Source organism: Moschus berezovskii, chromosome 9, assembly GCF_049115385.1.
Source record: "Moschus berezovskii isolate FMDL1 chromosome 9, NW_MosBer_1.0, whole genome shotgun sequence".
NCBI lineage: Eukaryota > Metazoa > Chordata > Mammalia > Artiodactyla > Moschidae > Moschus > Moschus berezovskii.
This window is the reverse complement of record NC_142468.1, coordinates 77799201-77824445: the sequence shown is the minus strand read 5'-3', so window position 1 is coordinate 77824445 and position 25245 is coordinate 77799201. Positions and strand designations below refer to the sequence as shown.

At 37.7% G+C, this 25245-nt stretch overlaps 2 protein-coding genes across 2 annotated transcripts; both read right to left on the bottom strand.

Annotated features, from left to right (window-relative positions):
* Window positions 1-1034: 1034 nt before the first annotated feature.
* LOC129542107 (olfactory receptor 4N2-like) lies at window positions 1035-1958 on the bottom strand. Its single transcript, XM_055404189.2, has one exon. The coding sequence runs from the start codon at window positions 1956-1958 to the stop codon at window positions 1035-1037; it is 924 nt and encodes a 307-aa protein (XP_055260164.2).
* An 11635-nt stretch (window positions 1959-13593) lies between these two features.
* On the bottom strand, window positions 13594-14559 carry LOC129542105 (olfactory receptor 4N4C-like). The gene has a single exon (XM_055404187.2). It carries the CDS (start codon window positions 14518-14520, stop codon window positions 13594-13596), a length of 927 nt encoding a protein of 308 aa, XP_055260162.2. The 5' UTR covers window positions 14521-14559.
* Window positions 14560-25245: the final 10686 nt, after the last annotated feature.

Genomic DNA, 25245 nt, shown 5'->3' with positions numbered 1-25245 from the left:
TCCTTTTAGTTAGACGCTGGCAAAGTGGCTTCTGTTATCCCAATTGCCTCATTACTGCATGGATAGATCATTCAGCAGATTGATTTTATAGTGCACTTATGGAAATCACTTATGGATGCTCAGAATTAAAAAAATTGTCTTCCAGTCCTTAAAAGATTTTATAACTACCTAACTTCTTATATTAAAGCCTATTTTAGGTAACAATAGAGATTTATGTAATCTCCAACAAAATCAATAATACTAAATAACAAATGTACACCCAGGGTGGATTCATGTCAATGTATGGCAAAACCAACCAATATAATATTGTAAAGTAATTAGCCTCCAATAAAAAAAATAAAAAAATAAAAAACTATCATTGCAATAATCAGATGGAAATCAATTGAGAATAAGTTTTAACATCCAGGGAAGATTTGTAAAACCCGTTAATCATAATCAGGAAGCTCTGAAAACAATCAAGTGAAATAATTTCATGACATTTTTTTTCCATAAGACCAATTATTTTCTTTTCTTATCCTGTTACCATATTTGGGTGAAGGAGGAAAATATATGTATTTCAAGAATATCAGGCTTTTAAATTGTTCAAAACAGGACTGTAACATAACATATGACTTGTGATGATTCCTTGTCTTTAATGGTCTTTGCCCAGAATCTTGATAATGTTGTCCTAAATCATAAAAGAACAATTGTGAATGCATCACTCACCTGCTTAAAATATTAAGATGAATTCTTACTTCAAATAAAATAGAATAAAACTTTTTTTGGTGTAAAAAGCATTATTTATATGACACTATAGCCATATATAACTTAAGAACTAAATCTCTCACACTTATTCCTTACTCCAGCCAGGCTGGTGTTTCCTTTATGTTCTTGAATAACATAGCATGTTTGTTTTCTTGTTACTATAACTTTCCCTCACTGACTACAATGGTACCTGACAATGGGAAGCACTCAATGAAAAACAATATTTTTTAAATAAGTGAATGATTTTCAGCCAGAATTTCCCCTTCATGACTTCTTATTATAAAATCCACTCAACAAACCATGCGTTGACTCAATATCCTCCTCATGGAAGCTTTTACTTCCTGGTTGCGAAGGGTATAAATCACAGGGTTCATCAAAGGAAAGATCACTGTGTGGAAAAAGGAAACCACCTTGTCTGCTGATAAGGCTGTGAAGGGACGAGTGTAGATAAAGATGCCAGGCCCGAACATGAGAAATATAACGATGATGTGGGTGGTGCACGTGGACAGAGCCTTGCTCTTCCCCTCGGAGGAGGAACCATGCACATGGCAGAGGATGACTGCATAGGAGGCCAGTAGGCCCAGGAAATACAGCAGGGTGAGCAGGCCACTGTTGAAGACCATCAGGAGCTCCACCACAAAGGTGTCAGTGCAGGCCAGCTTGATGACCTGTGGCACATCACAGAAGAAGTTGTTCAAGTGGTTTGGACCACAGAAGGACAAGCGCAAGATGTGGGCCACTTGTATAATGGAATGAACAAAGCCTCCAAACCACTGAGCCAACAGCAAGGCATAGCAGGCTCTAGGGGTCATGACAGTTGAATAGTGTAAAGGACGACAGATGGCAATGTAGCGGTCAAAGGCCATCACGACAAGGAGTAATCCCTCCCCTCCTCCAAGGAAGTGCAAGAAGAGCTGAGTGATGCAGCCTCTATAGGAGATCACCGTCTTCTCAGAGAGGAAGTCCACCAGCATCCTGGGAGCCACAGTGAAGGAGTAGGATGCATCCAGGAAGGCCAGGTTGCCCAGGAAGAAGTAGAGGGGGGCCGTGAGACTGGGGTCTGACCTGATGGTGAGGATGATGAGGAAATTTCCAGGGAGGATGATGAGGTAGAAAATTAAGACTAGCACAGACACCAGAAGCTGAATATTTTGAGACTGGGTCAGACCAGCAAGGATGAATTCTGTCACCACAGTACTGTTCTCTCTCTCCATGGTCTCTGCCTGTAGTACATAAAGCAGCAGAGTTTATTGTTATTATAGTTTCTTACATCTAGACTTGGATTGTTCTCTAAGTAAAAATATCTGATAAATTCATCACTTTCATTATAAACAATATGTCTTAAGTAATTTTTTGGAACATGTACAAAGAGACACAAAAACCTTGACAAAATGCTAGTGACTTAGTCACCAGTAAAGAAGGACACAAAGAGAGAGGAAAAATAAGAGGAACGTTATACAACGGAAAAAACAAAAAAACCTAACAATATGTACAGTGGTTTGTTATGGTACATATTTTAAGAAATATTAAAAATATCTGCTTTACATCTCTCAAGAAGTGAATGGAATGACTAATATACAGGTACTACCATCCACAGATGAAATTTTTGAAAATCTTCCTTTAAAATGTCAGCATACATATGTATAGAAACACTGCATGCATGCACACACATACACACAGAGCCAAAGTGAGACTTAAACAAAATTGCAATAAAAAATATCTTGTATAGCCTCCAATTAGCCTCTCTGCTTACTTCTTGTCTCTACTTCCACAGACACTTATCTACTTATTCATTCCATCTCCTGTGTATAAAAATACACCCAAGAAACCCAGGAATGTAGGTGAAGAGTTCCCTCTATTTCCTCTTAGGTTCACTGCATCCCACAAGCTCACTCAGAGTTGATATGAGTGATGTGTCATTTCATGATGTGTCAGCATTTGATGGTATCCCTAAGACATCAGAAGATTTTGAAGGTTTTTATAATTGAGAGTTATAGGCTCTTCCACTCTGCCTATTTCTTGTCATCTCTGCTTTTTCATTGTTTTGCAACAAAAGGATTCCATGCTACCTGACATACTCGATCCATTCCCTTCCCATATCCTGTTCTTGTCTATGTATTTTCCTGACTGTGATTCTGAAATGGTGCTTCACATCAATCCAGAGAGTATGTATCAGGTGAACATTTCTCTAAGTAAAATAAAATACATTTCCAAAAATAAAAGGCATACAAATTATGACCATCATCAGAATCAAAAATTATATGTTAGCCACATTAGTGGGAAAACTGTTGTCAGGCTGAGGGTGCCCCTGGTGGTTCAGTGGTAAAGAATCTGTCTACCAATGCAGGAGACATGAGTTTGATCTCTGGTCCAACATGCTGCTGTGCATCTAAGCCCATGTACCACAGCTACTGAGCCTGTGCTCTAGAGCCTAAGTACTGCAACTACTGAGCCTACATGTCACAACTACTGAAGCCCAAATACCCTAGAGCCTATACTCCACAGCAAGAGAAGTCACCACGGTGAGGAGCCCATGCACCTCCCTTAACTCAAGCAGAGTAGACCCTGCTTGCCGCAGCTAGAGAAAAGCCCACACAGCAATGAAGACTTCACACAGCCAAAAATAAATAAATAAAAAAAATTATTTTAAAAAGAGCACAAGAATCTTGAAAAAATGTATTTAAAAAACTAAAAAAGGAAGAGTCTGAAAGAGAAATCTAAATTCTCACCACTATATCCCTAATCTCCCTTAGCACGTCAGCTAATTAAGAGACGCATCAGACTCTGACAGTGATGACACGGTGGAGGAACAGGAGGCCGGGAGGCAGCCTCCTTCACTCTTTGGGAAGAGACACAGTCATCACCAGGCAGCACTGTACCTGCCTTGAGGGCGAACTGTGGTCAGACCAGCTCCCGGAGCAGAGCACTCCCCGTCTTTGAACATTTCTTCATGCTTCCTTTCTCATTTTCTCTCTTTTGTCTTTCTCTCCCCTATTATTCATCAAGAAGCCTTTCATTTCCTAATATATTTTATGAGCTCGATTGTGGTTTGCTTTTCCCCTGTAATTTATTGTCTCTCATTTTCTCCTAATTTTATTTCCCATTTTATTTTGTTTTCTTTAAATCTCACTCTTTATCATTTTCTCTTCTTTCTCCCATTCTTTTACTCAGATCCTTTCACCCTGAAATGTGTTCACTCTCTCCACTTCTCATGTTCATTGTTACTCCATTATGGGTCATGCCTGTCTTGCTATTTTATTTTAAAGAGCATCACTGTTGTTTCCTTTCAAGCAAAAATGAGCAATGTGTATGCTTTCCATCATCTTCCATTCTAAACATTTGGTCTACAAAAGAATACTTCAATATGGAGTACTAAGCATTTTCCCAGATTGCCGGAAGAAATATCAATAACCTCAGATATGCAGATGACACCACTCTTATGGCAGAAAGCAAAGAACTAAAGAGCCTCTTGATGAAAGTGAAACAGGAGAGTGAAAAAGTTGGCTTAAAGCTCAAATTCAGAAATCTAAGGTCATGGCATCCGGTCCCATCACTTCATGGGAAATAGATGGGGAAAGAGTGGAAACAGTGGAAACAGTGGCAGACTTTATTTTTTTGAGCTCCAAAATCACTGCAGATGGTGACTCCAGCCATGAAATTAAGACTCTTACTCCTTGGAAGAAAAGTTACAACCAGCCTAGACAGCATATTAAAAAGCAGAGACATTACTTTGTCAACAAAGGTCCATCAAATCAAGGCTATCGTTTTTCCAGTAGTCATGTATGGATGTGAGAGTTGGACTGTGAAGAAAGCTAAGCCCCAAAGAATTGATGCTTTTGAACTGTGGTGCTGGAGAAAACTCTTGAGAGTCCCTTGGACTGCAAGGAGATCCAACCAGTCCATCCTAAAGAAGACCAGTCCTAGGTGTTCATTGGAGGGACTGAAACTGAAAGCTTTGGCCACCTGCTGTGAAGAGCTGACTCACTGGAAAAGCCCCTGATGCTGGGAAGGATTGAGGGCAGGAGACGGGGCGACAGAGGGTGAGATGGCTGGATGGCGTCATGACTCAATGGACGTGAGTTTGAGTGAACTCCGGGAATTGGTGATGGACAGGGAGGCCTGCAGTCCATAGGGTCGCAAAGAGTCGGACATGACTGAGTGACTGAACTGAACTGAACTAACCATTTCCTCTTGAAAGAAGAAATTTCTTTTCAATTTACCAAACTTGAACCACTCATTAATTACTATCCATTTCCTCATATATTTTTTCTGCATATAAATGAACCTGATACAAAAAGTTGATTACCTTTCTTAAGAAAAATAAACCTCATTACTATCATTCTAATGAAATGAATATATTTAACAATATTTCCCAAACTTTGAGTTTTGGAAACTCAACATCTGTCATCATATTGATTGAAACTTGTAAATTATTTAAACATATATTACCAAGTTTACATATTCTGAAAAATGTCACTTAGGTGACATGATCAAATGTTTAATTGATACTTGTGCTAATAATGAATATATAAACAATCAAACAAATGAATGCACCTTCAACAAGGAATTCCCTCATCAATAGAACAGATTGATTATTTAAATTACCTTTAATATCCTTCAAATGCTAGCTTTCTAGACAACATCCTAACTGAATTTGATTTGGAATCATTTTATCTGATTATGACGACTCTGCTCAGCAATTCACTAACTCTTCACCCTGGACAAGTCACTTAGATTTCAGAAGTCTGAATTTTCATTCAAGAAATAGAATAATGTGTTAACTCTTTCTGTCAGGGATTAAATATCAGAATCAAATTGAGCTGATGATTGTAGTAATAGCTCACTGAAGTAAGTTTAAAGAAGAGCTAAAAACCTGGAAAATATTTAGACATTAAATGGTACCTCCAATGAATGGACACATTGCCACTAGAGCCTCTGTAAATGTCTTTAGGATGAACCCTGGGTGATGGTAGCTGCACAAATCTGAGTGATAAATAGAGATAAGAAACTGTGGAGGTGAAAAAGACTTCATATAAAATTCTCAACGTCATCAGTTGTTTTTACAGAAAACTATTCTCTGTTTCACAGCTTTCTATCTAACCATCAAAATCCTATGTTGAAAAATAACAGAACCACAGGCAACACAAGAAGCTCTCATATATGTTGAGCATGGAAAATAAGATCTGGGCTAATGTTCTGCAAAACATAAAATCTGTGAAGCTTTTCTCTGGAACCCTTGGCCTACCCTCTTTGCATCTTCTTCATCTGTACTTTAAAAAGAAAAAAGTACATATCAGTCATTTGCATGCCTCTTGGTTTTAAATGAGATGTCAACTCTGAAAGCTATTGATCATTTCACTTAATTATGGAAATAGAATGAAAGCGTTTGTCTACCATTAAAATAATTCTAAGTATCAAAAATAAATGGAAATCTACTGGGGAGAGGGTAGAAAATGCCACACTCATGAATTTAGACCTAAGCCTCTGACTATTCCTGCTCAAACTCTGACCTTTAGTCCATTGCATTTCAAGACAGCCGATGAACCAGTAGAATAGTTATGGTATTTTTCCATTGTTCTCTCCTTCTTGTTTCTCAAAAATATGAATAGCTCCCAAACTTCAGAAATCTGAATCTCCAGGTTTTGCACAACTCTCATAATGTTGCCTTCCTCTCCATTCCCATAAAACATTAACTGACCATCCTTGTCATTGTTCATAAATATTTGTCATCACATAGAGAACATTAGATTTTGAAATCTCCTCTCTTTATGATGCAATGGAGAAACCGCTTTGGAGATTTGAGACTGCCACAACCCTGTTGACTATTTCCAAAGGGAGTGATTAGATTGTCAACTGAATTTGTCAAGGAAAATACCAGAGCTTTGTAAAGGGCAAATATTTAAGAATATGTCATCTACTGCCCCAGAGGGTTAATCCTGAACTCTGACACCAAAATCCTATCAGTGACTGAGGTAGTATGACCTTGTTTGGAAGTCTATTAGAGCAAAAGTAAATAGAAAGTTAAGAAAAGTTTATTTACATCTTATAAAACAATCAAAAAGAGAAAAAAATGTAAATAAATGATGAGAGATTGATATATATATATACCAAGGAAGCAAGCAGAATCAGCTTGAGGATGAGACATGTGAATTATTGCCTCAGGTGCAAAATTTACCCTGATACCAAAAGCCCTAGTAATCAAGGTAAATAAAATTTTAATGCAATGTTTAAAAGTCAGAGTCAATGTAAAAATTATGAATAAGAATATCAATTTTTCAAAATAAAGACACCAACATTACAAATGTTTCCTTTTATCTCAGTTTCCAATATGGCTCAAAGTGGCACTATTACTAACCCAGCATTTATTTAAAATTTACTGTTTATTTTGTTTATCATAGTTTTTCAAAATTAATTTTGTTTTTTTACAATATCAATTAGGCCTAGAGAATATTGTGCTTAGTGAAATGTCAGACAAATACTGTATCATATCATTTATATGTAGAATCTTAAATACTAATGAATGTTTATGCTAAACAGAAACAGACTCACAAATACAGAAAACAAACTAGTGGATATCATAGGGACAGGGCAAATTAGGGATATGGAATTGGGAGATACAAGCTCATATGTATAAAATAGATAGGCAACAGGATATATGGTATAGCACAGGGAATTATAGCCATTATCTTGAAATAGCTTTTAATGGTGTGTCTCTGAATCAGTATGCTATACACTTGAAACTAACCAAATATTGTCAATCGATCCCACTTCAAAAATTTGATTAGAATATTGTTTATTACTAAATTTTTGTCACTCCCTTAGATTTTGCCCTCACGGCATAGGCACTACTCATTCCTCTATCTTCACCATCTTTCTGACCCCAAAAGCAAATAATGTGGTCAAGTCAGTAATGAGTATGTAAGATTCAGCATGTTGCTGGTTGCTGGTGATGCAGACATAGCAGACGGAATATGAACAATGCTCATGAAGATATTCAAAGCCTAGTACTTCTTAGAAAAAAGAACTTGTGGGGTAAAATGTATCACTTCCTCAAAGGTAAGTGAACTCCTAAATTGGATATGAAAAAATGTATCCTGATCTTGGTATTTGTTGTTTACTCACTTTTTCTTTCCTCAGCTAAAACAAGGAGTGGGGAGGTGTTGTTTTTTTCACTATTACCAAAATAAAAAATTAATAAAAGTTCAGAGTAATTAAATGCAACTTAATTTAATCTTTTTATATCTGGTTGTTGCATTCATTGTTTTGCTTTAAAAGGAAATCTGAGTTTGTGGGTCACTTCAAAACCAAATCACTAAACACACATTTTTGTAAACTAAATAAAATTCATAATCAAATATGTATTTGTTCTAATCTGTTTTCATCTCAAGAACAAAGTGTGAGAAATAAAAAAAGAGAAGAAAGAAAAAATAAAGAGGTACAAGGTTAGAATGACCAAAACAGACCAAGAAAACAGGGAAAAGAAAGACTCATGGAGACATATGGAAAGACAATTATAAAATTTTCAAAGGTCAAGAGACAGAGAGACACTGGTCTGTAATACACGTTCCACAAATCCACAGACTACAAAAGTAAACCAGTGATAAAGAGGCCTGTATATAGGAAAAAGAAAATACACCGGGTTAGATATGCACTTAGCTGGAGTAAGAGCCCCACTTTGAAGCAGGTTGAAGTTCTGCCCCCCAAAAGTCTTTGACTTTGAAAATTGTTTTTCCATAATTATAATCTGAGGCTTTCCTCATTTCTTAACATTCATCCCAATATGTAAGACAAAATTAATATGAAGATCTAAGCTAGTTCTTAAAGGAGAGTCTTTTTAAAATGGGGTATTTTTTATTTTTAAAAATATTGATATTATTTATCTCTATTACTGAATTTTTTGACACATCCTTAGATTTTGCCCCGAACTCAATTAACTTATTGGGTGTCTCCCCTGAGCCTGACAGTATTGTGTCAACAGTACAGTACAAACAAGACAAAAGTCTTTTCCTTTAGAATTTTACATTCTAATTCAGGGAGACAGACAATAAGCAAACAAGCATGAAAGAAAACATCAGATAGTAATGAGTGTGTGAAAGGAAATATAGCAGAGTGTGAGTTAGAGAGAGCTTGGGAAAGAGATTGCTGTTTTAGAAAGGATGGTCAGAGAGGATCTTTCTGAGGAGGTTTCATTAAAGTAAAATCTGAGGGTCTAAAAGAAGCCATTCCAGTAAGTGCTCATCAAAAAGAAAGATATGTAAATCAAACAATAATATCTACCTTTTTCTGAAAAGGCTAGTAGTCTTCTCTTTTCCAGTTTAAAAAGAAAGGAAGATCTGGTGTGTTAAGGAATAAAACAGGGGTCAGAGTACCAAAAGAGTGAAAAAATTTATACAGAGAGAAAATTCCTTCCCATTTTTTATCCCCCACTCAAACTTCACAATAGGAAATAGCTATTACTCTTTGTGCATCTTCCCCGAAGCATTATGAATATAAAAACTAAAGTCATTATACAGTCTTTTCTCTCTATTAATAAAAAAAGTGATAAATATGCAAAAGTAGGGTTTGTTTGAATGAATTTTAATAGCTGCATACAACTCAATACTTTACAGGCGTTTAAAATATAATAGGCATGTATAACATATACGTTCATGCATAATATAGCTTCCAGAGTATTTTTTAAAAAGCAATTTAAAAAACAACATATATAATGCATCCTTATATTTAGACAAAAAGTTTAAGTATGTACCAAAAATGTGGAAAAAATATTTTATGTACATTCTCTGACATTTATATTGCTGTTGTTCAGTCACTAAGTCATGTCTGATCCTGTGACCCCATGGACTGCCACACACCAGGCCTCCCTGTCCTCCACCATCTCCCAGAGTGTGCTCAGATTCATGTCCTTAGAGTTGATGATGCTATCTAACCATCTCATCCTCTGACACCCTCTTCTTTTGCCTTTAATCTTTCCAGCATCAGGGTCTTTTTAATGAGCTGGCTCTTCTCATCAGGTGTTACATATGTTTCATAAATTCCTTTCTACCACAAACTCAGTTTTTAAAATTATTATTAACATAATCACATTAAGTAAAACTCTATATTGGTTTCTATTTAAAATTTTCAAGTCAGCTTTGTACAATAAGAAATCATAATGCGTGCATTACTCATTCACTTCTTACTAGCCATTATTGAGAATCTGTCAGAGCAAGTCATTGTGATGAAACACAAATTTAATAGTACAAACTCTAATTTCAAAGAAGGTAAAAAATTTTAAACACAGACACATATAAAATGATGGTAAAATCTTTGGAAAAGAACTGTGCTTAGAGTGTCATGAGAGCAAAGAGGAGTAAACACTGGTGTGGGCACTGGAAATGTATCAAGAAGTAGGAAGCACCACGGTTCAGTCTTCACTGAAAGGTTCATCAGCAAGAGGTAAAGGAGAACAGTGTGCAAAGTCACTGAAGAATCAGACCCCCTTCCTGTGCTGAAACAGTGAGAGGCAAGATTGGAAAAGTGGGTAATTTCTAATAGATTATATTTGATTAAATTTATAATTCATTGGAAGAAATTCAGGAGATAATCCATGAGACTGCTATTTTACACCACACATAAAGGATATATCTAACTGATGATACAATTGACAACTTCTCGGCTATGTTGTGGAGAAGGCAATGGCACCCCACTCCAGTACTCTTGCCTGGAAAATCCCATGGACAGAGGAGCCTGGTAGGCTGCAGTCCATGGGGTCGCAAAGAGTCAGACATGACTAGGCGACTTCACGTTCACTTTTCACACTCATGCATTGGAGAAGGAAACGGCAACCCACTCCAGTGTTCTTGCCTGGAGAATCCCAGGGATGGGGGAGCCTGGTGGGCTGCCTTCTATGGGGTCGCACAGAGTCAGACACGACTGAAGCGACTTAGCAGCAGCAGCAGCAGCTACGTTGAGCTATTGTTGCTGTGTCCTGTAGATATATCATGAGAATTTTTCAATATTTTTCAAAAGTATACTCTTATGTTTTCAATTCAAAACTTAATGATGGCATTCAACATGACAGGTATTAATCTGATAGATTTATTCTGGGACATAGGACAAATTTCAAACTTTTAAAAACTGAGATCATATTAAATATGTTCTTAGACTACAATAGAATTAAACTAGAAAGGTATTAGGCATATTCTCAAAACTTTGGGGAAAAACACACTCTGAATAACCCAAGAGTAAGAAAATCAAAGTCAAAATTAGGATATATTATTAATGGAATGCAAATGAGAACACAACATAAAAAGTATGCAATATGTAGATAAAGTAGTGCTTAGAGGGAAATTTGTCAGAGAAGGCAATGGCAAGCCAATCTAGTACTCTTGCCTAGAAAATCCCATGGATGGAGGAGCCTGGTAAGCTGCAGTCCATGGGGTCGCTAAGGGTCGGACACGACTGAGAGACTTCACTTTCACTTTTCACTTTCACACATTGGAGAAGGAAATGGCAACCCACTCCAGTGTTCTTGCCTGGAGAATCCCAGGGATGGGGGAGTCTGATGGGCTTCCGTCTATGGGGTCACACAGAATTGGACATGACTGAAGTGACTTAGCAGCAGCAGAGGGAAATTTGTAGCATCAACTGATTTCATTTAAAGGGTTTATAAGAAAGAATTTAAATCAATAACTTAACCTCCAAATTTAGGGAAAAAACATGAAATTAAATCCAAAGAAAGAAGAAACTAAATAATATAGGTAAAGGAAGAAATATATAAATTTCTTAAATAGAGAAAAATAAACGAATCCAAAAGTTAGTTCCTTGTAAAGAACAATAAATTTCATAAAAATTTAGACACATTTTCAAGGGGAAAAAGAGATTACACAAATTAATAATATCAGGAGTTAAAAAGCATTTATTATTAATATTACTGAAATTAAAAGAATGCTAATGGAACATTCTGAGCAGTTTCATGCCAATAAATTTGATAACTTAGCTCTAATGCACAAAATCTTAAGACCATTAATTACCAAAAATAACTCATGAAGAAACAGATAACTTGAATAGCTGTATATTTACCAAGGAAATTTAATTTGTACTTTAAAATCTTCCCACAAAGGAAGCTTCAGACCCAATTGTTCATCTGATGTATCTGCCAAACAGTTATTCAAGAAATAATCAAACTTTCAGAAGATAGATTATTAAAGGAAAATATTTTTAATATCCCCTGTATTTCCTTTTGGTATACATTAAGTTATTAAAAGCATGTGAATATATTTGCACATATTTGAGGAATATGTTTCTCTTCTCAGTCGTTTCCAATTTAGATTCATTGTGGTCAGAGCATGTATTCTGTATGAAATACAGTGAGACTTTTATGGGCTAGGCTATGATATATCTTTGAGAATGACTGATGCACTTGAGAAGAACATTTGCTTGTCACTGTTGAGCACAGTAGTCTATAAATAGCAACTAAGTCAAATTTGTAGATAGTGCTGTTCAAATATCCTGTAAGCCTTAGTCGCTCATCTGTGTCCAATCCTTTGCGACCCCACAGACTGTAGCCCACCAGGCTCCTCTGTCCATGGGATTTTCCAGGCAAAAATACTGAAATGGGTTGCCATACCTTCCTCCAGGGACTCTTTCCAACCCAGGGATTAAACCCAGGTCTCCTGCATTGCAGGCAGATTCCTTACTGTCTGAGCCACCAGGGAAGCCCATCTCTACAGACAACAGCTCACACATACTGTCAATTTTTTGAAAATTAATCTCAGTATTAGCTGTTGGATTCTCTATTTCTTTATTAATATATGTTTAAATGTCTATAGCCCAGCACATATAATGGTCTCCTACTCCATAAAAGATTTTATAAGTACCTAATTTCCCACATTAAACCCCACTATACTGAAAATAACTAGAGTGGTTTATGTAATCTCCAACAGAATACAATACCAATAAGTATCATTTTCATAATCAGATTGAAATCAGTTGAAAGCAGATTTTAACATCCAGGGAGGATTTGTAATAGCTCATTAGTAATGATCAGGAAGCTCTGAAAAACAATCAAGTGAAATAATTGCATGATATTTTTCCATAAAACCAATTATTTTCCTTTCATGTCAGTCTACCAACATTGAGGGAGGAAGAATATATATGTTTTCAAGAATTTTCAAACTTTTCAAGCAGCTCAAAACAAGTCTGCAGCATAACATTTGGCTTTTAATGATGTTTTGCTGGTTATTGATCTCTGTCTAGAATCCTGATGATATTCCTCTAAATCATAGAAGAAACTATTCAGATAAGTCAACTCTCTTGCTTAAAGTATTAAAAATGAATTCTTACTGCAATTAGAATAAAATAGAACTTCTTATCTTAGCCCGAGACCTCAGTTATTTGACCCTTACATATAAATTAACACCTAAAATCTCTCACACTTATTCATTATACTGCAACCATTCTGGTGTTTCTTTTATGTTCTCTAAACACACAAAGTGTATTCTCTTGTTATGCATAACTTTCCCCCACTAGTTACAATAAAGTGAAGTGAAGTCTCTCAGTTGTGTCCGACTCTCTGCAACCCCATGGACTGTACCCTACCAGGCTCCTCCATCCATGGGATTTTCCAGGCAAGAATACTGGAGTGGGTTGCCATTTCCTTCTCCAGGGGATCTTCCCGGCCCAGGGATCGAATCCAGGTCTCCCACATTGTAGGCAGACACTTTTACCATCTGAGCCACCAGGGAAGTCCCAATAGTTATAGTAGTACATGAGAAATGGAAGGCATTCAATGAAAAGCAGTATTTGTTAAATGAATGAAAGATTTGCAGCCAGAATTTCCCCTTCATGACTTCATATTATAAAACCAATTCAGAAAAACACATGCTGGCTCAATATCCTCCTCATGGAAGCTTTCACTTCCTGGTTGCGAAGGGTATAAATCACAGGATTCATCAAAGGAAAGATCACTGTGTGGAAAAAGGAAACCACCTTGTCTGCTGATAAGGCTGTGAAGGGACGAGTGTAGATAAAGATGGCAGGCCCAAACATGAGAAGTATAATAATGACATGAGTGGTGCATGTGGATAGCGCCTTGCTCTTCCCTTCAGAGGCAGACCCACTTACATGGCAGAGGATGACTGCATAGGAGGCCAGTAGGCCCAGGAAACACAGCAGGGTGAGCAGGCCACTGTTGAAGACCATCAGGAGCTCCACCACAAAGGTGTCAGTGCAGGCCAGCTTGATGACCTGTGGCACATCACAGAAGAAGTTGTCCAGTCGGTTTGGACCACAGAAGGGCAAGCGCAGGATGAGGGCCACTTGGATAATGGAATGAACAAAGCCTCCAAGCCACAGAACCAATAGCAAGGCATAGCAGGTTCTAGGGGTCATGACAGTTGAATAGTGTAAAGGACGACAGATGGCCATGTAGCGGTCAAAGGCCATCGCGACAAGGAGTAATCCCTCCCCTCCTCCAAGGAAGTGCAAGAAGAAGAGCTGAGTGATGCAGCCTCTATAGGAGATCACCTTCTTCTCAGAGAGGAAGTCCACCAGCATCCTGGGAGCCACAATGAAGGAGTAGGATGCATCCAGGAAGGCCAGGTTGCCCAGGAAGAAGTAGAGGGGGGCCGTGAGACCGGGGTCTGACCTGATGGTGAGGATGATGAGGAAATTTCCAGGGAGGATGATGAGGTAGAAAAGTAAGATCAGGACAAAGACCAGGAGCTGAATGTTTTGAGACTGGGTCAGACCAAGGAGAATGAATTCTGTCACCACTGTGCTGTTTTCTGTCTTCATCTCCTGTGCCTGTAGTACCTGGGAGAGTAGAGAGTTTATTCCCAGTTCTTCTCCCACAAAACCTGTGAATTCTACCTCTGTGCTACACCATTACTCTCCCACAAATGAAGAAAGCTCCTCTACTCTTCACCTGCATGCGTGCTACTGCTTCAGTCGTTTCTGACTCTTTGTGACCTGTGGACTGTAGCCGGCCAGGCTCCTCTGTCCATGGGATGCTCCAGGCAAGAATACGGAGGGGGTTGCCATGCGCTACTCCAGGGAACCTTCCCTGACCCAGGGACTGAAGCCGCGTCTCCTGCACTGCAGGTGGATTCTTTACCCATGAGCCGCTGGGGAGGCCACTTCCACCCTTTATCCTTCTATAAATCATTAAGTGCCAACACCGAAACCTGGCGCCACACTGCTCTCTTCTGTCCTGTGCTCCTGTTAACTGCTCTCTCCTGCAGCACTCTGTCCTGCCCTGCATTTGTTTGTGATTCACATGAGGTGTATGAACTTTTTACAATTCTTCAAATTTTTATTTGAATGGGGGGAGGTGGTAAGATGGAAACTGACAGCAAAAAGGAATGGCAGAGTTTTTTAAGGCAAGAAACATTCCATATCTCGTCTGTAATGGTTACAAGTGTCTTTTTTCTTCAAAATTTATTGAACTATTAAACTATACAAAAATTAATACATTTACCGTATGTAAATTATACCTTAGGGAATGTTTGCCTAAAAAGTTTTTAAAAACCTGCTTACTTAAAATATTTCCTTTTTTTCTATTAACCCATCATCCTGGTCTAGATAAAAATAATCCTGGTTGTTCTGGAGAAATTGAGATCTGTGGCTTATCTGTACAATTGTCTCTAAATTGGCAGTGTGCTTATCCAGTGTACAAGATAATTTATTGCTATGAAAATTTGAAGGCCCAGTGTAGACCACCTCAAAATGTGCCTCAATAGCATACTGATTATTTTGAATTAAAGTAACTTAAGAAATGGTCAATGCAAGGGAGACACTCTGATCCTTCTTTCTGTCTCCCTGAAAACAGGAAAAAAAATCTCTTCGTGTGAAAAGTGCACCACCTGCATCTAGGGGTGAGGGGACACCCTTGTCCCTAGAGACAGGGATTCAGACGAGAAACTCATAGAAACAAAGCTTGTTACTTTTTATTTTTCTACCCCAAGCCCAGACTCCATTTAGATTCTTTACTAATTGACCATATAAAGCCTAAATTTCTTTGTCCTATCTGTTACAAAGTTATTGTTTTTTCATCTAAAAAGTGTTAAAGCACCTACTTTGGCCAGTTGTTTAAATCTCATTTCTATGAGACCTTTATGCTTGTGATTAAATTGCCTTGAGTAAATTTTATTATTAGTCCAGCCGCAAGAACTCAAGATTGATAGAGCAGAAATTTCCCCATCCTACACAAAAGCAATAACAGTAGAATTTCTACGTATATATGATGATATTCCATTATTTGCAATTCTATGTTTGAAAGTGTCATAATGAAAATGAATATTAAAATGTACAAATAAAATACACATGCTGTTTGCACATGCTAAAAAGTTGTTTATTTTTAGGATGAAACATTTTCAAAACTTGAAGACTTGAACTGGATGATAACACTGCCCTGTAATATAGAAGTATATCTATTCAAAATGTAAAAATGTCTGATTTTGTGTGTCTAGACCCAAATAGATTAATTAAAAGCAGATGTTTTTGCATATAGCTAAAATCTGGAATTATGAAAGAGGTAGTTTTCATCACACAGACACATAGATGTGTGTACAAATGCACGTATGCACACACACATGCACAAGCACATGAATTGTTTCCTAAGCAAAACTGAAGCACCAACATTTACAAACGGCACAATCCAAATTAACTTTCCCGTTCTGTTCTTTCCTTCCTTTCTTTTTTCCTTTCTCACTTCCTCTTTCCCTCCTTTCCTTCCTTCCTTCTTTCCTTTTTTCCTAGCATTCATTGGCTTAAATATTTATCACTTTTTTCTGTGTATAATAAAACCTGCTGCTAGAAAAGTAAGTCAGGACTCTGTCTGTACTTATTCCTAACTTATGTGCACCTTGCACTCTGTTATACAATTGGTTATTTCATACTGTTTCAAATATCAAGACTGTGTTTAGGACATAAGGGAAAACTTTACGTATTAAAGTTTAAGGGTTGCAGATTTTTCCACTGTGCTTGGCTTTCCCGTCATGCACTTATGTTCTTCTATTGACTCCTTAACAGATCGTATTGATTACCTTCGAACATCCCTCACTTCTTTCTCTAGTAATATGATATAGAAATTTAAGACCAAGAAAAGTGGTATCTTAATAAAAGTTTTATGTATTCTCAATATAATTCTAAATATTCAGAGGAACAAGAGTTATATCATTAAGAACAGATAAAAGACGTTACTGTATTATTGAAATCAGATTTCAAATAATAAAAAAAGTTTGTTTCTGCTATAACAGCTCACCATTGCATTATGAGATAGCAGATGTCCCACCAGAAAAGCTGTAAAATGTTTCCATTTATTCCTTCTTCCTGTTCCTTATAATATGAAGATTGATAAATATATTTACCTCTCTATCAATCCAACATTGCTCTTACACAGCAAGCTCCACCTCTTAACAGAAGGGACAATAAAATTTTATTTCCACCGTTGTTATTAAATTTAATTTCTCTTGAAGACAGACCTCTTAACATTTGAAAACAACAACCAATTTGTGATGCAACAGAGAATGCACTCTGGGAATTCTAAGGCTAACCAAACTATAGAACTCTTCTAAAGGGAATTTTTAGAATGCCAATGAAATCGAAATATTAGAGTAGAGATATCTTAGGTGCAAATACTCAGACATCAGTTAGAGATGGCCTCTCTATTGAAATCTAAAATTAACATTCTATCAGTGAGAGAAATGATGGAGTGATGAGAATATTTATTAGGTCTGAATGAATAGAAAGTCAAGGGAGGTTTATATTTTATACTGTAATTCAAAAAAGAGAAAAGTAGTGCAACTGACAGGAAATCCAAGGTATATCAAGAAAGAAAATACTGTGGTCAAGTAGGGAGTAACTATGTTAGATTCAACATAACTTCTGGTGACAAAGGGACAAGCAGGGAGAAAATAAATGATGGTCACAAAGCCTCCTTTGAATAATCATTCTAAAGAAAAAGAACTGCATGTTGTAGGACTAATTAAAACCTCGGAGATGTCCTCCATACAGAACCTATTTGGCCTTCATATTTGCTGTTTTTCATTTTAAGTTTTGCTAAAGCAATGATGGGGTTTCCTAGGTTGCAGAGTGGTAAAGAATCCTTGCCTATGCAGAAGACACGGGTTCAATTCCTGGGTCGGGAAGATGCCCTGGAGGAGTAATGGCAACCCACTCCAGTAGTCTTGCCTGGAAAATTCCATGGACAGAAGAGTCTGGCGGGCTACTGTCCATGGGACCACAGAGTCAGACATAACTGAGTGACTGAGCATGCAAATCAATGATGCAGAGCTATTTATTTTTCAATTTAATATTATTAAGCAGAAGAAAAATAATTAGGAATCATACAGGAGGCAACATAATTTAAGCTTTAGGGATTTGATTTTGTTTTAAAGAGACAGATTTTCTATTCAAAAAATTAAAATACTAACCTCATACTTAAAAAATAAAAACAATACATAATCAAACATATTTCATTCTAATTTATAACCAATTCATAAAAAGTGAGGTAGGAGGAATGACAAATGGGAAAAGTAAAGTAATAAAGAGATATACAAAGCTATGAAGATAAAAATAATACATAAAGAGTAAGGGGAAATTAAGGAATAGCAATACATGCAAATGCAGCCATGAAATTAAAAGATGCTTACTCCTTGGAAGGACAGTTATGACCAACTTAGACAACATATTAAAAAGCAGAGACATTACTTTGGCAACAAAGGTCCAGCTAGTCAAGGCTATGATTTTTCCAGGGGTCATGTATGGATGTGAGAGTTGGACTGTGAAGAAAGCTGATTGCTGAAGAACTGATGCTTTTGAACTCTGGTGCTGGAGAAGAATCTTGAGAGTCCCTTGGACTGCAAGGAGATCCAACCAGTCCATCCTAAAGGAGATCAGTCCTGGATGTTCATTGGAAGGACTGATGTTGAAGCTGAAACTCCAATACTTTGGCCACCTGATGCGAAGAGCTGACTCATTGGAAAAGACCCTGATGCTGGGAAAGATTGAGGGCAGGAGGAGAAGGGGACGACAGAGAATGAAATGGTTGGCTGGCATCACCAACTTGATGGACATGGGTTTGGGTGGACTCCAGGAGTTGGTGATGGACAGGGAGGCCTGGCATGTTGTGGTTCACGGGGTCGCAAAGAGTTGGACATGACTGAGCAATTGAACTGACTGAACTGAATACATGAAAAGACTGTATTAGGAAAATAAGAAATGAATATGAAAGGATACATAGGCATAAAAATGTATATTCTGAAAATCACATATTAAAGTAGACAACAGATAAAGTTATCTTTTTAAAAAAAAACAAAAATTAAAGTTGCCAACCAAGGTCCGTCTAGTCAAGGCAATGGTTTTTCCCGTGGTCATGTATGGATGTGAGAGCTGGACTGTGAAGAAAGCTGATCGCCGAAGAATCGATGCTTTTGAACTGTGGTGTTGGAGAAGACTCTTGAGAGTCCCTTATACTGCAAGGAGATCCAACCAGTCCATTCTAAAGGAGATCAATCCTGGATGTTCATTAGAGGGACTGATGCTAAAGCTGAAACTGCAATACTTTGGCCACCTCATGCGACGAGCTGACTCACTGGAAAAGACTCTGAAGATGGGAAAGGTTGGGGGCGGGAGGAGAAGGGGACGACCGAGAATGAGATGGCTGGATGGCATCACCGACTCTGTGGACATGAGTTTGAGTGTACTCCGGGAGTTGGTGATGGACAGGGAGGCCTGGCGTGCTGTGATTCATGGGGTCACGGAGAGTCGGACACGACTGAGCGACTGAACTGAACTGAACTGAACTGAAAGTTGCAGAAAAACACATAGGAAGAAAAATTCACATTTTCGGGTTCATTACAATCTTTATTGCCACCAAAGACTTTTTTAAATATTATTTTTTCATAACTATAGACATAATCAGGAACCTTGCTTCCTAATGTTTGCCACAATACTTAAAATAAAATTAAGTTGATGATCTAACTAGTCCTCAGAACAGAGACTTCATATTATTGCTGGTAAAAATTGTTAATTTTAGACAATCTTAGAAATTAAAGTCATGAACCATGCTGTATTTTAGTGTTCAGTTCAGTTCAGTCACAGTTGTATCCAGCTCTTTGTGACCCCATGAATCACAGCACGCCAGGCCTCCCTGTCCATCACCAACTCCCGGAATTCACCCAAACTCATGTCCATCGAGTTGGTGATGCCATCCAGCCATCTCGTTCTCTGTCGTCCCCTTCTCTTCCCGCCCCCAATCCCTCCCAGCATCAGGGTCTTTTCCAGTGAGTCAAGTCTTCACATGAGGTAGCCAAAGTATTGGAGTTTCAGCTTTAGCATCAGTCCTTCCAGTGAACACCCAGGACTGATCTCCTTTAGGATAGACTGGTTGGATCTCCTTGTAGTCCAAGGGACTTTCAAGAGTTCTCCAACACCACAGTTCCAAAGCATCAATTGTTCGGTGCTCAGGTTTCTTCACAGCCCAACTCTCACATCCATACATGACCACTGGAAAAACCATAGCCTTGACTAGACACACCTTTGTTGGCAATGCAATGCCTCTGCTTTTTATGTGCTGTCTAGGTTGGTCATAGTTTTTCTTCCAAGGAGCAAGCATCTTTTAATTTCATGGCTGTAGTGATACTGGAGCCAAGAAAATAAAGTCTCTCACTGTTTGCACTGTTTCCCCATCTCTTTGCCATGAAGTGATGGGACCAGATGATCTTAGTTTTTTGAATATTGAGTTTTAAGTCAACTTTTTCACTCTCCTCTTTCACTTTCATCAAGAGGCTCTTTAGTTCCTTTTCGTTTTCTGCCATAAAGGTAGTGTCATCTGTGTATCTGAGGTTATTGATATTTCTCCTGGTAATCATGATTCCAGCTTGTGCTTCCTCCAGCCCGGCATTTCACATGATGTACTCTTCATATAAGTTAAATAAGCAGGGTGACAATATACAGCCTTGACGTACTCCTTTCCCAATTTGCAACCAACCTACTGTTCCATGTCCAGTTCTTGTTGCTTCTTGACCTGCTGTATCAGGAGGCAGATCAGGTGGTCTGGTATTCTCATCTCTTTGAGAATTTTCCACAGTTTGTTGTGATCCACACAGTCAAAGGTTTGGCATAGTCAATAAAGGAGAAACAGATGTTTTTCTGAAACTCTTGCTTTTTCGATGATCCAACAGATGTTGGAAATTTAGTCTCTGGTTCCTCTGCCTTTTCTAAAACCAGCTTGAATTGGAAGTTCATGGTTCACACACTGTTGAAGCTGACTTGAGGAATTTTGAGCATTACTTTGCTGGTGTGTGAGAGGAGTACAATTGTGTGATAGTTTGAATGTTCTTTGCTATTGCCTTTCTTTGGAATTAGAATGAAAACTGACCTCTTCCAGACCTGTGGCCAGTGCTGAGTTTTCCAAATTTGCTGGCATATTGAGTACAGCACTTTCATAGCATCATCTTTTAGAGTTTGAAATAGCTCAACTGGAATTCCATCACCTCCATTAGCTTTGTTTGTAGTGATGCTTTCTAAGGCCCACTTGACTTTGCATTCCAGGATGTCTGGCTCTAGGTGAGCAATCACACCCTTGTGGTTATCTGGGTCATGAAGATGTTTTTTGTATAATTCTGTGTATTCTTGCAACCTCTTTTAAATATCTTCTGCTTCTGTTAGGTCCATACCATTTCTGTCCTTTATTGTGCCCATCTTTGCATGAAATGTTGATAAATAATACATTCATACATTTTAAAGTTAATTATTTAAAAATAATCTGTAGTGAGGCGATCTCCTTCCCATCTTAATTCTCCTGTGTCCATTTCTCCTCACATCTCACACAGAAAATTAATATTAATTCCTGTTGTGACCTACAAAAATTGCATGCATTTACAAGAAAGCATGAAAATAAGTTCTTGATTATATTTCTTTAGATATAATTTATAAGCATGGAAAGGCACAGGTAAGTGCTGGACTTGAATATTTGTGTCAGATGTTAGCACTCAGGGAACCACTTTCCAAACAAGATGCAGAATGTCTCCTTCATTCATTCCAGAAAATCTTTCTGTGATCTTTGTCATTCTCCTCTGCAAATACTACCATGGTTAGCAACCACTTTCTAATCTCTAACATCATAGCCTAGTTTTGCTTTACCTTAGGTTTTATCAAAATGGAATCACATGACATGTATTCTTTTTTATCTGACTTTTAACTCAGCATTAAGATTTTAATGTTCATGTGTGTTGCATTATCTGCAGCTGTTCCTTTTAATTCAGAGAAGGCAATGGGCTTCCTTTTAATTACCAAATAATGTTCCATTGTGTGTATAGAATCCAAAGGTTTTATTACTTTTCTTCATTTATGGGGGCTTCCATGAACATTCTAATGTAAATCATTTTGTCCACAAGTTTCCATTTCTCTTGGCTAACCACTGATGAGTAGGATGTCTGTATCCAAAGGTAGATGTAAACTAGCAACATATGAGAGAGTTCAAGTTCTTTCATCAGTTGACCAGCGTTTGTTGTAGTGTGTTAATTGTGCCTTTTTATTGTTTGTATTTCTGACGCTTGGACATCTTGGGCCCTGCCAACCTCAGAGAGTCTGAGCCTCCCAGAGTTTTCCCGTTCCTTCAGATAATTAATGACTCACCTGCAAAGCCACCTTTCATATGCAAATCAACCAATTTAGAAATCAGTATTTCAATTGCTTCCTTTGTCAGGCTTTCACAGTTCTGATCCACTGGGCAACCTAGTCACTTATGTGAAAGTGTCTGGTATCTAGGATGTTATATACACCTGGGGGCACTTGATAAACTACATTTTTGTTGCCTTTTGAGTTTTACTGAGGCAAATTTATGCCTGTTCTGCGGAGTGGTGAGAGTGTGCGCTGTCTGAACACGTGGTCACATGTCTTGGGCCATTTCCCAGATGACTAATGACGTGCATCTTCCCACGAACATAACGATCATTTGTATATTTCTTTTCTGAAGTGTCTGTTCCCATCTTTTTGGGGTGAGGGGCTGTGCTTAGCGGCTTGCAGGATCTTAGTGCCCCAACCAGGGATCCAACTGGGCCCCCCTTCAGTAAGAGTCCTAACCACTGGACTACCAGGGAAATCCCCATTTAAATGGGATTAGGAAATTTCAAATTTCCCTCCCAGTGCATAATTTGCTTATTAATTTCATAATGGTATATTTTGATGAACAGTAATTTTTTATTTCTTAAGGTTTAATTTATCAGTTTTATGATTACAGCTTCTTTTGTGCTATTTAAGAAATCATTGCTCATCCCAAATAAAAAAAAAAAAAAACACTCTTCTATGTTTTCTCCAAGGAGCTTTATAGTTATAACTGCTACATTTAGATCTATGATCCAACTCCAAATTAATTTTGTGTGTGCAGTGAGCTTGATGTCCAAGTTCATTGTTTTCCATACACATATTCAGTTGCTCTAGCGTTATTTGTTTAAAACTTTCCTTTCTTGGTGAATTGTATATGTATCTTTGACAAAAATGAATTTACAATTTGTGTGAGTCTGCTTCTGCCTACTCTGTTTTGGGCCATCAGTCTGTCTTCACATCAATACCGTACTCTCTTGGTTAGTATAGCTTTTTAGTGAGCCAATCATGTTTATGTAATGAAGCCTCCATAAAAACCCAGAAGGATAGATCTTTGGTCCTTTTTGGAGAATTTCCATATCCCAGAAACTCTAATCTTTAAACCATTAAAGAGCATTAATGGGTCCACATGCTCCTGTGCCAGACTCCAAGCTCCTTTGTTCAGAACTTTACCCCATATGTCTCTTCATCTGGCTGTTGATGTATATCCTTTGATATCCTTTGTAACAAGTTGCTAATGGTGAGTAAATAGGTTTCCCCAAGTTCTGTGTGCTGTTCTAATAAATCGAACCTGGGGAAGGGATTGTGGGAATCTCTGATTTATAGCCAATCAGGCAGAAGCACAGATGACAACCTGGGCTTGCACCTGGCATCTCAAGTGGAGGTTGTCCTTGTGGAACTGAGCAGTTTACCTGTGGAATCAGATTCTGTTTCCAAGGAGATAGTTTCCAGATCTGAGCTGAATTCTTGGACACCCTCCTGCAGTCCAGGAATTGCTTATTAGTGTGCAAAAGCTTCCACACAAACGTGGGGAACCCCACTGTGACATCATAGGGAAAGCTTCCCAAAGCAAAGAATAGACGGTAAGTACCATTATTCTTTCCTATGTGCCTGAGGTGCACTGGATCTGGAAGAGATTACCTCCTCAATTAATAAATAGAATCCAAATAAAGAATAACCCTGGGATTATTTTAATCATTTAATCACATATTCATTCCTGATACTGACAAGAACCTATTTCCCTCAAAATCTAATCATAGTATGTTATCAAAAACATATGACTAAAGCTCAAAGCTCCCAAAGTGCTCTTGCCCTGGATGAAATGATCCTCTAGTTTTGAAATGGAAAAGTTCATTTAAATTTCTAAAGATTGCATGAACTCAAACATTACAATCTTTTATATTCTGAAGGATGGTCAGTAATTGGGTTCTGAGTACAGGGAATTAATTCATCACTAACAAATAATTCACTAAAGAATTCTCACTAGAGAGTTAAAAAAATTATGGAAATTATAGGTCTCTTCCATTTATATTTTAAAGAAACATACAATTTGATTTAATAAGAAAGAACTCTTAATTATAGTGCTAACAAAAGCAACACACCACTAATTTAACTTTAACATAAGTGGCAGAATAAGCAAATACAGAAGACATAAAGACTGACAAAAGAGGTGATCTTTAAAAAATCACTCAGCTGGTTGTCTATCAATCCCAGTCAGCCTAGAATCCCTTTCCTCCAAGTCTGTTTTCACACTGGAGGGTGTAAGGAGAGACTGACTTTAAAAACTACTATCTGACTAGCAACCTCCTCTGAGAGAGGGGTGTCACACAGTAATCAAACTACACTCAGCTATGAATTTATAAAATTTGTTTCCAACGTGTGACAAAATTTGACTCCTGTCACCAATACTGTTGAGTGGTTACCACCTGGCATGAGTTGAAATGGCTTATATGAATAAACCCTCACTTTCCATTCTGTAAAGAGGAAGAAGATAAAGGAGTAAATAATCTATTTTTTCAGTACCAGGAAGATGGTTTACCAAACATCATCCCACTGGACTAAGACTGAAACATGACAATAATATTTAATTAGATCACTTGGAGAAGAAATTGGCAACCCACTCGAGTATTCTTGCTTGGTAAATCCCATGGACAGAGGAGCTTGGCGGGATACAGTCCCCTGGGGTCACAAAAGAGTGGGACACAACTTAGCAACTGAAAAAAAAAAAAATAGTCTCTTGAAACTACTCCTATTCATATATTAGCCACTTACTTCTTTATATTCATAGTGGACACATCTCCCGGGTCTTATTAGTTTTATTATTTCTCAACATACATTCTCCTCATAGCCAAATCCTCTCCAGAAAAGCCACTCAATAAGCAATTAGTGAAAATGTGTGTTTTAGCAGATCAT